General features: G+C 32.3%; 1 protein-coding gene across 1 annotated transcript; it reads right to left on the minus strand.

Moving 5' to 3' along the window:
• Positions 1 to 1,546: 1,546 nt before the first annotated feature.
• LOC139488302 (uncharacterized) lies at positions 1,547 to 14,056 on the minus strand. The gene is made up of 7 exons (XM_071273799.1): positions 13,569 to 14,056; positions 11,976 to 12,064; positions 10,854 to 10,925; positions 9,947 to 10,030; positions 6,302 to 7,693; positions 5,211 to 5,409; positions 1,547 to 4,234 (listed from the first exon to the last, which is right to left on the minus strand). The coding sequence occupies exons 1-7, from the start codon at positions 13,948 to 13,950 to the stop codon at positions 3,180 to 3,182; spliced, it is 3,273 nt and encodes a 1,090-aa protein (XP_071129900.1). The 5' UTR covers positions 13,951 to 14,056; the 3' UTR covers positions 1,547 to 3,179.
• Positions 14,057 to 16,534: the final 2,478 nt, after the last annotated feature.

The raw sequence follows: 16,534 nt of genomic DNA on the forward strand, positions 1-16,534 counted from the left end.
TATAATATATAACTTCTGCCTGTTCACATCAAAACTGGCTGACGAGTTCTTATATGAGTAATTGTTTTCTTGTTGTTTTTTTAAATTATAATATAAATTGCAGATAGCAGAAATAATCCGCAAGACAAGATGAGTACAGTGACTAAAATTGTCAGTGGACTATTTTTTTTGAGACATCGCCTTTTAACACGATTTTTAAGATGTTTTGCTCTATGTCGATAATTTTAAAACTGTATTGAATAAAAGAATTTAAAAGATCAAATATGAGTCAAATGCAAGATTTACATATAAATGATATTGCTGCAATCGTTGGTCAACTCTTTATATAAGATAGTGTTATTAATTTTTATCAATTGTTTAAATTTGTGTTATTGCATATTATTTTGAAAACTGTAGTAGATATATAGAAACTACATAGGCAGACTGACTATCATGAGATGATCTGCAAATAGGTCCGAATACATATAGATGAATTTGCTATTTGTCACCCTATAGGAGTTATTGTCCTTATCAAAAAATGATTTGTATAACCTTTTTTTTCGGGGGGGGGGGGGAGATATAGGTGATAGTGAGACTATATTAACAAATAAAATTATTTGACAAAAGTATTGAAGATTTTTTTTATTTTTTACCATTAACTTTTGGATACTTTTAAACCACATGAACACACACATAACATTGATATTGGAAGACCTAGTTAACTATTGGCATATGAATAGTAATTAATGCACGTACAAGTAAAAAAGGGCGAAAGCTAACAGTGGGACATTCAAACTCAAAGATCAAAAGTAAACTGACAACGCTATGGCTAAAAAAGAAAAAGACAAACAGACAAATTATGGTACACAAGACACAACATAGAAAACTTAAAGACTAGGCAAAAAGAACCCCACCAAAAAATGGGGGTGATCTCAAATGCTCAAGAAGGATGTGCAGATCCTACTCCATGTGTGGCACCCGTTGCATTGCTCATGTTATTACAAACCCGTTAAATAGTCTGAATCAGTAGGTCACATACGTGAAAAAAAGCAAAGGGGATTGTAGTTACGACATAAGGAACATATGTGATATCATCTGTGAAACGGTTATTACATAATGGTCATCCAACTCGGGATAGCGTCAGTAACATTTCAGTGAGGCTAGCCTGCTACCAGTCAATCCCATATACTAGTGTATAACTATGATTGAAAATGTTGTTTTTTTTCAGTCGTGTATCACCTTCACTGGTGATCCTGTCCATGATACTGACGCGGACTTGTCAATTTTATAGCAACCCTCTATCAAGGAAATAATGATATGAAATACAAGTCCCGGATTATCGTCTTTATAGAGATTTTCAATAAAATGGCTTTACTCGACATAACCGACCTAACTCAACGTATTTCGTCCTATTGCATTGAAGCATGACGGAGTGGAGAATACACTGCATATATGTTTTGCTCTATAAACACGCATTTTTTGCTGGAATATAGTTTATTCTAATTATCAACCCAAACCATTTTTTTTTTAAATCTTTAAATAATTTGCCATTAAGTGCCAGTCTGCCTAAGGATCAGGCAGTGACCAAAACATGATAGTCTCAGATTTTGATAAAAACTTGCACAAATCATCTCAAATACAAGTTTTGAAGAAAAAAATACTTTTCGGACCAATAACATATGGTTGCTATGGAAACAGAGCCATATGATTTTTACAAAGCAACGAGTTGTTGAAATTAGCATAAAACTCACAGTTTTTCACTTTTTTAGTGTCATGAAAACTAATGTTCAGATAAAGTGTAGTACTTCTCCATTGTACAGCAACTTTTTCAACTATGAAATATTCTTGAAGAATAGCTGTTTTGATGGAATTCTATTTCATTCTAGAATTTTTGAGGTACAGAAGGGTCTTCATGGACCGTTATGTCCAAAAAAGCCAAAAATGACCAGAAATCAAGTTCAAATATTTTCTATTACCAGAACAGCACACACATGGTGTCACTAAATATGGATGAAGTAGTATTCATACTTTCATTATTTTATAAAAGCTCGGTGGGTTTTTTCCAAATATTGAGTAACCATAGCAACAAAGTTACCCTATAGCAACAAGGCTAAAAAAATAAATTGTAACAAATGTATTCAATATTTTAGTCTAAATGCATATACATGGACTAAATATGATTTATTTCAGCTAGTCACATTCAAGTGTTGTCAATTGTTACATTTTTTGGTCCAGAAAGTATTACATAGCAACCAAAATATGTGCTTAACAACCAAAATGAACAAACAAAATTTGATGATTTTTTTTTATAAATTTGTTTTCTCTGGTGCAAAAAGTGACAATTTAGTGGTCAGATATCAATAAATTCTATATAAAGAAGTAAATAAAATGATATCCTCATTTCATCAACAAAAACATAAACTCCCCTAGTTACGAAATAAATAATTAAAATAAAAAAAGATAATAAAAAAAATACCATCAACATGTATTTTTTAAACTGAAGACCTATTTTTAACCAAAATCTAAGAAAAACCATTAAAAATATTGTGATGGGTCCTCAACACCCCCATACTTATAACTGACAAACAGTTGTATGCATACATGTATTAACAAATAAAGGAAGATATTTTCAAAATTTTTCATTTCTTCTTATACCAGATAATTATTGTTCTGAGACCTACATTAACTATTATAGTAGTATCTGACACTGTCATGTTCTAAAAATTTCATTACAACCATTTTTTTCTCTTTAAACAACCAAAGAGGGGGATATGATATCAATTTAACAACAACAAAAGTTATTCCTTAGCAACCAATGCTTGATCAAATTCATTTTGAAAAGAAGACAAAAATCTAGTCTTAAATGACCTTTTTTAACATGTTAAAAGTGACATCAAATATACGTTTGACATATTTGTTCTGCAACATGCAAGGGTTTATTTATATATATTTATATTGATATAAAATAGAACTAGACGAAATAAGAATAAATTAAGAAATTTAAAACCCTCATGTTGGGTCCTTAGTTCTCAAGATTCCTTGGCATGCAGTATTCTGTATATATATGATTATGATGTTGTCATGTTAGTATTTAGTAATAGCACAAATTATAACAAGTTCAGAATATTTGCCTCATTATGAACTAAACAAAATGCAAAATCTGTCATACATATGCAAATGAAGGTAAAGTTAAATACAATTTAACTAATTTGCTCTCTGACATGGTCCATCTCAATATCATTTAAAATGTCAACTAAATTGTCATCATCAACATAAGCATCAGCAATTCTTACAGTTCGGCCAACCTTCTTTCCTGTTCTGGTTAATAAAGCCAATCTTGAGAAATAAGACATTATCTGACTTGGCTGTAAACACTGTTCTAGAGCAAATAGTCTTTCACCATCTTCATTCCTGGCAGTCTTCATCTTTTTAGCAACAACATTCGGATTTGCTTTTTTACCTGTTCTATCTCCTTCAACAAAAATATTTTCTAGATAGTTCTTCACTGCATTAGAAAATCGCACCACTTTTTTATCCTTCTTCAGTGCCCAACCTTGGTGAATGGGAGAGTTTGTCGAACTGCCAGAAACTGAAGTCCTGCTAAGAGAAAGGGCAATGTTCTCTTGGTTGCATTGCTCAGCCCATTTTATTCTGATGTGATCGTACGTTGACATCTTTTCAAGTTTGTATACATGTTTTTCAAAGTCTCTGTGTCTTTGAAAATCAGAAAAAGATTTGAAAGAACAAATGCATCCTGTCTCTGTGCATACAAAAATTCTGCTTGCTAATTCTGATGATTGGACGGAGTTTTCTTTTGGCTTTGAAATATTGCCAGTATGGGCTTTTGGTGTTGTGAAAGGTTGAATTATAGTAAGATTTGGCAATGCCTGGGATAAATCTGTTGAGCATAAGGAGTTGACATTGTCTACTAATTTACCATTGCCTATGTTGTAGGCTTTATATTGGGTAATTGAATGTTCATGCACTTCCAGGTTGGTTATTGAGTTTATACCGCTCCACTTGTGTTTCACTTTTTGCAACTCTGACTGATCTGCATTCACATCAACTACAGCCACTTGACATCCTGCAACTCCTAATCCTTCATCTATAGCCTGCTTCATTTCCTCTGCTGTTGTAACATTGTTGCCATTTGCTACATACATTCTAATCTTCTGTCGAAGATGTGCAATTTTAGCATCACAGTAGGATTTTCCTGATTGTGCCTCACTGTAGTCATATCGTTTTATTTTGATACCTGCAATACAAAGACATATTTGAAATTTCTGAAGTTCTTGAGAAAAAAATAACAAGAGTGCACACACTGAAATGTCACGCCTTCTTTACTAATCATTGATATTATGTTGATAGTCCTAAGTTTTAAGCTTTATTACAACTGTTACATAAGCTTAACATTAACCAAGATAACTGACAAAGACCAATGAACCCTTAAAATGAGGTCAAGGTCATATTAACCATGCCAGACAGACATGTTCAGCTAACAATGCTTCCATACAACAAATATACATGACCTATTACTTATGTTTAAGACAAAAAGATCAAGATACAAAAACATAACACTGTGCAATGAACCGTGAAATTGAGGTCATGGTCAAATAAAACCTGCGAGACTGACATATAGATCATAAAATACTTCCATTCACCAAATATAGTTGACCTTTGGCAAATAATATTAGATAAAAAGACCAAAACTCAAAAACTTTACTTTGACCACTGAACCATGAAAATGAGGTCAAGGTCAGATGACATCTGCCCGCTAGTAATGTACAACTTACAATCATTCTAGGTGTCAGATTTCTTTTATGAATAATTTCATTTCTAGTTTTTGATGCGCTTTCTTTAAATTTTTATAGTTATGAATATTGTTAAAGCTCATATGGTGACCAGTAACCATATGAATATTTATCTTTGTTGTTCGGTCATTTTATTACATAAATAAGGCCGTTAGTTTTCTTGTTTGAATTGTTTTACATTGTCTAATTGGGGCCTTTTATAGCTGACTATATGCGGTATGGGCTTTGCTCATTGTTGCAGGCCATATGGTGACCTATAGTTGTTAATGTTTGTGTCATTTTGGTCTTTTTGTGGGTAGTTGTCTCATTGGCAATTATACCACATCTTCTTTTTTATATTTGTCGTTGAGGGATAAATATCTCATTGGCAGTCATGTCATATTTTTTTATTACTAGGTTGAATGCATTTTTAATCATTACCTGTTTGTTGGGAAATGCAATTTAAAGCTATCCATAAATTGCCACAGTGGTAACAACCAGCATTGTCAGACCTCAGAAACACTTCTTTGAGATGTCCCATCTGAACACTAATTTCACTCAGTGTATGTCTGATGAAAGCTGCTACAGCAATCCAATCTTGCTTGCTTGCACTTTCCAAAATATGAACAAATGTTTGGTGCTGAAAGAAAAAGACTTCATTAAAAAATATGAAATATGAATACTGTAAACCAACTTATTTTCGCGAGCGATTTATTTTCACGACTTTCGCGAGTAGAAAAATAAGGCGGTCAAGAAAGGGTAAAACACAAAATAAAGTATCCGCAAAAATAAGTTGGTTTACAGTAATTACTTTATTATTGTCATTCTTACAGTTTTTAATTTAATTCTTTAAATAGATGTTGAAAGTTGCATGCACTAAGTGTGAAGTAGCCTTCCTTTCTCCTTTGAGTAAAATTTCAGTGCTCAATATTTTGCTATATAGAATGGTAGAAATCTTAAACATCACTGGTCTAGGAGTAGATGTGGATATTTATGAATGGAAAGTGTTGAACTAAAGTTTTATAATCATTTGTAATATGTATGTTTCAAGCCAGAAATTGTCACACATACATTTTTACATAAAAACAGGTTTGAAAAAAAAAATAGATGCTTACAATTTACAAAAATAATATTTTGAAAAGCAATGCAAGCAGAATTTTTAAGTAGTGTCTGTCATGGATGATCCATTTTTTTTTTATAAAATAAAAGTACACAAATGGCTGCCTCTCAAAAATTTGAAAGAAATGCATTTTCAACAACACATGTGTACACAAACATAAAAGTAGTCTAAAAAATCAGCTCAAAATCTGAAGGTGTATAGAAAAAAAGTAACTGTGATGAGTTCAGTTATTTCAACAAATTTCAAAAGTCTTGAAATTCTAAATTATAGAAAAAAATCAGCTGAGGATCTAAGCTTAAATTTGAAGGTTTATTGCAGAGTGTTGGATAAGGGTAAAACTATATGGCACCATCAATTTAAACGGGGCCATAAAAAAAATGTTCAGTACATTGCAAAATCTGATTAAAATTACCTTCAAATTAACTTGATCATCCTTCTTCTCCTTATAGATGCACACTGCAACATGCCATGATAATCCCTTTTGGCCAAACCAATCTGACTGTTTTTCCCTGTGTGAGCAAGGGAGGAATTTCATTGCCCAATCAATCACCATCACTGCTTGACATTCACTCATATTATCAAACATGTCAGTTCTGGCAAGGTCTTGGTTGACAGTTCTCATTATATGGCATTTCCAGTTTTCTATTTGATCAAGTGCAAGTTTCAACTCAGTTTTGTCATCAGAACCAAATGGCAAGTTTGATATCTTAATTAAAACGGACGATATATTGTCACATCTGTCACATTTGATTGAATGGTCATGGTCACACTTTGACTGATAATTTGGCACTTTGGGGTCACTAAGGCCCCATTTAATACAGTGGTCAGCACATTCTGAGTTGGGAGATATGTGTAATTTATAGTCCCCTTTCAAATATTCCTTGCCCGATTTCAGTTGTTGGATAAGTTCATTTTTCTTTTCCCGGGATATGATATCTTCATTTTCAATACCTTTAATAAGTTTTTCTATTAACTCAAAACCACTATGTCCATCAGCTGTTATGTTATCAAGACCATGTAGATTTCGGCGCTTTGATGCAGAACATACATTAAGAATATTGTATAAGGTTGCACGGCTCAAAGGAGTAAACTCATTTTCTTCACTGTAAGAGTTATACATATCAATCAAGGTTGAATGACAAGCTGTTCTTACTACTTCTGGTACTGTTATAACTTCACCTGATTCTAATTTTATATCTCTTGTGCCATAGGAAACAATTTGATGGAAAGCTGGGTTAAAAAAGAAAGACAAGGCATGTTCAAGTTTCACAGGGTCCATTCTTGATCTTTTCACAGGAGGTTGATCATGTTGGTCATAAATTGACTGAAAATTCATCATCCTTACTTTGTCAACTCTATACTTGGTTAGTCCTGGAATTCTGTTTAAAAGTTGTTCTTTTGTTGTTTTGGATGCCATAATTGACAATAATTGTTCCTTGACAATATTGTTATCTGCCTCATTGTACAATTTGATCAGGGAATTAAACATTTCATCGTAGTAGTTATCAGATGAGCCTTGATTATTGTCTGCTTTTTGTTTGAAAATACGAGCTAGCAATATGCTACTCTGACCTGGTGCAATAGCATTCAAAACAGCACTTATTGCCTCATCTGCCTTTCTTTCAACATACAGCTGTGTTGTTTTACTAACCGTCTCTATGGATGATTGGAGTTGGTATTTTAGTGGGCTGATCTCCCCTTTAGATAGAGATGACAGGACGTTATTGCATGTACTCAAATCTACAGGCATTCCCTCATTACTCCAGTTAGATGTCTGGGACAAATTTGTTCCTTGTGATGATTCCTGAAAATAGGTACATGTATGTAGACAACATAATTTTACATTAGGTAAATTTTTATGCAAAACAGTAGCCTAATAAAAAGCCTTAAATGGCACAATGTTGAAACATAGAACATTGCCACTATTATATATGTGTGACTAAAATCTATGGAGGTTTCCAAATATATGGCCGGTTCTAAATCTATTGCAGATTACTAATCTATTGCAAGTGTGACGGTACATCTTCAAATAAATCAAATTTATGGCAGTTTTTTGTTTTCTCCAAGTCTACGGCAGATTTGATTACGTAATTTTCTGTATGGACACAACATTCAAGCTTGATACAATTCTGAATTTGGATTAAATAGTTGACACAGATAAGGTTTCTGGCGTAGATTTGGACCAACTTGAAAACTGGGCCCATAATCAACAAGAGGCTGTCACAACGACAGCAAACCGGATTTATTAACATTTATTTGTATCCTGCCAATATCACAAGAACCATAACTGATGAACGGTGAAAGTGAAAATCATCAATATCAAATTTGACCTCCATTTAGTCATCAGTACCAACATATTAAAATTTGAAAAGCTTAGGTTGAATGGTTCATGAGTAAATGCACGGACACTACTGGAAATGCCATTTTTAAATCTTTCAAGAACCATAACTCCTGAACGGTAAAAGTCAAAATTGTCATTATTAAACTTGAGCTCCATTTTGTCATTAGAAACAACATATTAAAATTTGGGAAGCTTTGGTTGAAGAGTTCATGCGTAAATGCACGGACACAACTGGAAATGCCATTTTTCAATCTTTCAAGAACCATAACTCCTAACAGTAAAAGTCAAAATCGTCATGATTAAACTTGACCTCCATTTTGTCATCAGTAACAGCATAATAAAATTTGAAAAGCTAAGTTGAACAGTTCATGAGTAAATGTAGGGACACGACTAGAAAAGCCATTTTTCACTCTTTCAAGAACCATAACTCCTGAACGGTAAAAGTCAAAATCGTCATTATTGAACTTGACCTCTATTTTGTCATCAGTAACAACATATTAAAATTTGAAAAGCTAAGTTGAACAGTTCATGAGTAAATGTAGGGACACGACTAGAAAAGCCATTTTTCACTCTTTCAAGAACCATAACTCCTGAACGGTAAAAGTCAAAATCGTCATTATTGAACTTGACCTCTATTTTGTCATCAGTAACAACATATTAAAATTTGAAAAGCTTTGGTTAAACAGTTCATGCGTAAATGCACGGACACGACTGAAAATGCCATTTTTCAATCTTTCAAGAACCATAACTCCTGAACAGTAAAAGTTGAAATCGTCATTATTAAATTTGACCTTCATTTTGTTACAAAAATCAAACTTAGTTTAATTTGGGACCTTTTGGACCACATCAAAGAACCACATGAGTTACAGTAATTTCGCACCATAAAATCTCGTACCCTGGCCATTTTGTACCTTGACCATTTTTTACCATAGGCCTAAATCAATATATTGTTTGTTTCCCCAATCCCGACCCTGCCAAGCCAGGTGTGGGTAGGTAGGTAGGTAAATAATTTTATTTTTCCGAAAAGCCTGAATATTATCAGATGATCCAGCAAGCCAGAAAATCAGAAATGAATAAAATAATATTTGACTTAGTTTTGCCAATACAATTTCATGAGTAGGACCATTTTTGCAGGGTTGGTCGGGATTGGGGAAACAAACAATATTTTATTTTGGGCCATATGGAACATTAACACGTACCCCTAGGGACCTTTATAGCTTGCTGTTCGTGTGAGCCAAGGCTCCGTAATGATAATATATCAATAATGATTTACTCTTATAAATAGTAACTTGAATGGAGATTTGTCTCACTGGCACTTATACCACATCTTCCTATATCTACATACAATTTTGTACCTCATGGAACATTAACATGTAAATACCATTCGAATGATCATACCTCATCTTTCTCATTGTGTTTTGAGGTATTATGCGTTATGCGTTAATTAATTTGGTTCAGGCAAACATAAGTACAGAAAGATACCAATAGGTATTGGGTAACACTATGTCCCTCCCGTTTCTACAGTGTTGGATAAAACATGAATATTATTTGGTATAATGATGTCTTTCTTGGGAATAATTACTATATGGCAATATCTTCATTTTCCCTTCAGACTGCATGAACATACATGTTTATGAATATGTTGTATGCCCTTTACACAATTTTCACAGTTATATGTACATGTATAATTTTGATTATTTAGAAAACATGAATTACCTGACTATCTATTGTTATGGTCTTGTAGGACTCAGATGACCTGTCTCTCAGAAAATACTCATCATTCCCAATACCACTGTCAACCTATAAAATATAGATGTAGATAAGTTTGAATGGTTAACAAGCATATTTTATATTTATTCAATAAACAAAATACCCACAGGTAAACAAGTACCTGTGAAAAATCCCCTAAAGTTTTCATACAAGATGTTAATTGAGATGAACAATATAGAATCATACAAAATACAGTGCTTGCATTTGCTACTCAGTATTTTGACAAGGCAAAATGGATCAGCTTATAGCATAATATGCTTCCGGTACATGTATGTTTGCACCTGTCCTAAGTCAGGAATCTGATGTACAGTAGGTGTCAGTTGTTTATGTAATGTATACGTGTTTCTCGTTTTTTATATAGATTAAACCCTTGGTTTTCTGTTTTGTATGGTTTTGCATTAGTAATTTCAGGGCCCTTTATAGCTTGTTGTTTGCTGTGAGCCAAGGTTCTGTGTTGAAGGCTGTAAATTGACCTAAAATGGTTTACTTTTTTAAATTGTTATTTGGATGGAGAGTTGTCTCATTGGCACTCACACCACATCTTCCTATATCTATGAACATAATTGTCATTTTCAAAGATTATTTTTGAGTGCTAAGATATCAATTTGAATCATTGTCTGATAATCAGGAAATACCAGAAATTCGCAGAAATGTGGAATGAACATTTGCTGAATCACACATAATAAACAGAGGTGCATGTTTTTTTACATTTCAACTTTTTTTTAGACATTACATTTACAATTACTACATTTTGGTGTAGATAATTGTATGTCACCTCATATTCTTATATCATGTTTTCCTGTTCATGATTTTTTTTTAACTTAATTCTATGGAAACAAATTGAAACACTTACCCTGCAACTATTACTCATGCTAGCTTGGTTCTCTGAACCTCCATTTGTTTTTTCTCTGTTTTCATGTATACACTGTTGAAAAATCAAGTCATAGACTAAATGGTTATTTATATCAGTGATAGTTTTAAGATTTTTTAAGCAAAATAAAAACAAAAATAACATCCCTGTGTAGCTCTGCTCATTACAATCTTTGTATATTTTCGACCATGAAGGTAAGAATAATTTTTTTTCTATTTAGATTTGCTTGTAATTCATTCTCCTAGTTTTCACTAAAATTTGGATTAAATTAAAACCTTGGAGATTAGTGTTTGCTCTGGTAAGCATGCCTCATTAAAGGCTTATAAAAGAAAAGAGGGAGTGTTACTGTGTGGATTTTCTATGTCATTTTCAATTTTTTGTCTCTGGTGTATCGGTTGTGTCATTGGCTATTATATAAATAACACATAGCTGAGAGGGTGTTAGAGCAGATTGGTACCCCGAGAAAACATTGTCAACCGCGGCGAACCTAAGGTTGACAATGCCTTTTCGAGGGGTTCCAATCTGCTCTATCACCCTCTCAGCTATGTGTTATTTAATTTATTATACTGAATGTCCTATCATTATTGGCTTTTACAGATTACTTTCATTATAAAAGTATTTTCTATGACGTCACGGATATAAAAACGTTACGGGCATTAGAAAAAAACAACAAAAGTCAAGCAAGATTTTATTTATTTTAACAGTCGATAATAAAATCTCAGCCAAAATGTAGAACTTAAGCATTGTATTTAATTCCTTGATGTAAATTCAATTCATTGTTCTTTGAATTATCGATTTCTGATTGGTCTACAATGTAGACGAGAGGGTAACATTCAAAAAAATTGTCACCCGCTCAGCCATGTGATAGAGTAAATTGACACCCCTGTCTTAGTCAATCAAAATATGGCATTTTAACGTGAAGTATAATAACATATAATATCTTCTTGTTTCTTTTGCACATAAAAAGTTGGGATCAGCATGTCCCTTCTTTACAAAGCAGTGATATTATTTATAATAATTGAACACGTTCTTGTCATTATCATGCCTTTTAAAGTTGACAAATATTTTTTTTCATAATATTAAAAACTATTTTTTTTTACAAACCTCTGGCTCTGAAGCATCACAATCAATATCTTCTTCATGTAAGTTTGAAATTTGTTCATAGACGACAGTTCTACATTTACGGCAAATTCCTGCATAAAAAAAGAAAAACTTATTTAACGAGTTGAACATACAACATACAGTACATGTATAAAACATTTTGTAAAATAAGGCTGAAGGACATATATTTAAATGAATACATGAACCTACAAAAATCAATAATTTACTATCATGATATTCATCATCATATAATTATGTTACGTGTTCAATAAATATATATCATTCTATAAAAATAAAGTAAGTGCACAATGACATATTCTAATGTGTGCTCATTGATGAAGGCCTTGTAGTTTACTATTTGTCTCTATATTAATGCAGTATTTATATGTATATAATACATGTACATGTATTGTTGGAAGATATTAAATTGACTTCATTATGCTTTAGCCTCTCCAAGCCTTTTTTTTTGTTCATTAGCAAGAGTCTTAGACTGAAGTCATGGAACTCCGAAGTACAAATAAAATTTATATTCTGTTTATCCAGTAATTTACATCAGCATATGATACATTGTATACATGTTTGAAAATTTAGTTGTTGACATTTGTAAGAACATGTAGTTGTAACTGATCTTATAAAGAAAATCACATAACTGAATGAAAGGCATGAAAGGTGGACCAAAATATAAATGTACTTGCATGCCAAATAATAACCTACTATACAGCTTGCTCAACATCATGAAGTGGGGATATTGGATAATTTATTTTTACATGTAAACAACTTATGAACTTATACCTGATACAATGTATTTGTATAATAAATGGCTGATTGCAGTATGAAATTATATAAGAATATTACCTATATAGAGAGAGATTTACGTTTTTTTTTCTCAATAGAAACTCAATATTTTAGACATAAATGTATTTTCCAAGATACATGTACAATGTACATGCATATTCAAAAACCACATGGTTGTTTATTTGTCCATTATGTGTGTACATGGCCTTGTGCATTGTTGACGACAGCAACAGACTACTTTGATCATATAAAAATATCTAGTGTGTTTTGATTTGTAGAATCTCGCACTGATATAAATTGTACATAATATAATGTATCTAATATTTTGATGCATTATTCTTTCTTTTTTATTGCTCCTTATACTTCTTACTAAAATTGAATTAGAAACATACAATGAACACTTGCTGCCTAAAATATGTACAAGCATGTATAAAATTTATTCAAATGTCATACCCGTAGCCAGGGGGTTCGGACCTGAACCCCCCTTGAAAACAAATATTCACTGTTTAAATCAATGTTCTGTTCGAAAAAGTTTTAAATATTCATTACACATGCCACCTTTTTCACCTCTGATAGTGTTCATCACAAAATATAACGGCAAGAATTCTTATTAAGAATATTTTCAATAGTTTGTTTAGTTTTGTGTTTGTTTTTTTTTGGGACAAGTTTGAAATGTTCCCTTTTCATACCCCCCCCCCCCTTTTTTTAAAAGATTTATGATTGATGTATGACCTCAATACCTGTGACAAAACCTGTTTATATTTTTTAAAATAATGTGCTAAAATATTTGTTGTTCATTACCTGATCCAACAGGAACCAATTTTCCATCATACATGGAAATGGCTCTGCTCATGTCAAGGGTCACTGCTCTATCTGGTTTAGCCTTTCCTGAGTGTTGAGGGTGTGAACAGCCTGCCTTTTTTCTCCAACAAATGCCTAATGCATATCGATGCAATGGGCAAACAGCATATGACTTCAAGGCAGAGAAAATTCCTACCCTGAAGCATATCAAATGTCCCTCTGTAGGAATATCATCTGACTTCAGCCCAACTGAAGCCAGATGGTTTTCAATATTTTTACTACAATTTGCAATAGATATATCAGTTTGATCTTCTTGAAAATACGGCGAAAAACCACACTCTGTGTTACAGAAAATAGAAAAATTACATCTTCTGCCAGTCATGTTAGTCAACTGTGACGTCCATTTGTTATGATTAGTAACATAAAGAGTTCCGAAAGGGGAGATAACTCTATTAAAACATGCTAAAATATGGAAAATTTTCTGCTATCAATAATATCAGAAAAACAAAAAAACCCACTGAAAGAAGATGAAAGACAGAATTACAAGTAATAATATGTTTTATTAATCATAATGATATAATCACACAGATCTGGTAATAGCTATAAATTAATTTTCAAAAGTGATAAATTTACTTAGGTATATAAGGAATAAGTCTCAACTTCATGGTACCAGGAAATAAATCACAATAACAAAACATAACTAATGCTTCATTTTTTTAATATTTATGTCATGTAAGGTTTCTAAAAAAGTATAGGAGTTGATGTTTTTTAACAATGCATGTTTACATAAAATACGATATTGCCTGATCCTTAGGCAGACTGGCACTTAAATTTCGAATGTTTGTATTGACACAAATATGATAATGGGATAAGTAAGTAAGCAACTTGTAATAAAATACACCCATCATTTTTTTCATTTCACTTGACCCATATTTCAGTTCTTCTCAAAATATGAATTGTAAAACCTACCAAGACAAAATTTAGCATGAAAATATTAAAATAATGAATTCCGAAGCGAGAAGGTTGTCTTTTTTTTTTTAACAGTTTAAGCGTTTAAAGTAAATTCCAACACACCAGAAGGTAAAAGGTGTACTCGACTATCTAAAACCAAAAAAATCTATAATTTAATTGAATAATTTATTGTGGGCAGAAATTCATATCAGTTTGTTAAAAACTTTCGTCACCGCTGCTTTGTTCCCCGCTCTCAACGATTTTCAATCTGCTTATGTCCATTCTCTCTCTCTGTTAGTCACGGCACCATTGTTGGGTTTTGAGGTGTTAGTACTCCATGTTGAGTTTGTTTAGGTTTTGGCTCTCAATAGAAATACAAGCAAGTGTATGGTTCAATATTTATTCAAACTAGCATAGAATCATAAATACAATATACATAGAAACGCAACGTCATGTCTTTCAAATATCTTGGATCCGGCCATAATCACAAATTATATTGCACGAAAAAATCTGAGATGATTGTCGTTTGACTTTCATAAATACTTTTTAAAAACAATATTGTCTGAACATTAGACATCTAGCATGAGATTTAAAAATTAAAGACTACATATTGAATTAATTTTTTTCCTTTCTTAAGAAGTTTACTATTTTTTTATTCCAAAAAAAAAAATTATTATGTATCTTTTGCCGATAAAGTATCATTGCATTTTATAGAAACTACATATAATATGCTAGATATACAGTCATGAACACCAATGGGTCTACATACACTCTGTGCCTTTGACAAGACAAAAGGTCTTGTTTTAAGACTTTCTATGAAACTGTAATACTTAATTTGTGATATGTAGCATGGAGTTTACTTTGAAATACTAGAAACTACTGGTTTTATTCTTTATTCTTTGTTTCAGTTTCACGAGTCAATCCTTTTTTTACTGTTTTAATCGTGACATCATGTCAATAATCACGTGATATATACAAATCATGAATTCTTTCGTTTTTCATCTTCTTAGAAATACTTGATATTGATTAAATTTATTATGAATAGGTTTTAAAGATAAGGAATATTTATTTAAAACTTGAATGACGCATTTAACGAAATTAAAAGGTTACCAATAACCGGTCCCGCTACGTGCGTACGTCGAGTTAGGTACGTATGTCATTTTATTGGAAATCTCTACTTGGAAGATATATTCTCCGTATGCAGACGCTGCTGGAATTTTGCTACATAGAAATGTAAATTGCACGACTGGGAAGCTGAACTCATCTCTGTTGTCGTAAGGGTTTTTTTCAACCGACCCTCATTGTCAATTTCCAGATGTTAATCAAGAAATGAGACAGACTAAGCTGTGTCTGTTGTATCCTTTTAATTACATATAATAAATGGATATGATATTATCCTAGTAATAAGAGTTATCTAGGGTAATTGTTTAAATATCATGCTGATTTTTTCTGGTGCCCTTTTTATCGAATCAAAATGTCCTCGATATCTTCAAAGTTCAAAAAAATCAAATATCATTTACTAATATTTAGTAATTAAAAAGGCTTTTATGTTTCTACAGGGAATCCAAATTTTGCAGCAGGTTCACAAAATTATATCACCCTTAGTCCAACCGTAACAACAGCTGCTATCAACATCACCGATACTACATCTAATTCAGCACAAACAACGATCTATACGAGCACGGGCAGTGAGTCTTTATCAAAGCCAATCAGTAGTAATTCCATCACATTTGCCACCACCGACTTTTCAAGTAAGTCTTTGGATTATGGAATATATGAAGTAAATATAGCATTGAGCGATAATGGTGGAAGTTTGAACACAGCAATCATTTATGAAATACCAATTACAGGATTTCAGGTAAGTTATTGTTTTCTTTATTATTCATAAGTTATTGCGACTGTGTTTTCTACCATGCATGGACGACACTTTTCATTTAAAATGGGTTTTTTATAAATTAAGTCGTCATGCTTTTATATCTCGCTTATTCAAATTCCCATACGAACTCACAGTTTAT

This window comes from Mytilus edulis, chromosome 9 (assembly GCF_963676685.1).
Source record: "Mytilus edulis chromosome 9, xbMytEdul2.2, whole genome shotgun sequence".
NCBI classification, from domain to species: domain Eukaryota; kingdom Metazoa; phylum Mollusca; class Bivalvia; order Mytilida; family Mytilidae; genus Mytilus; species Mytilus edulis.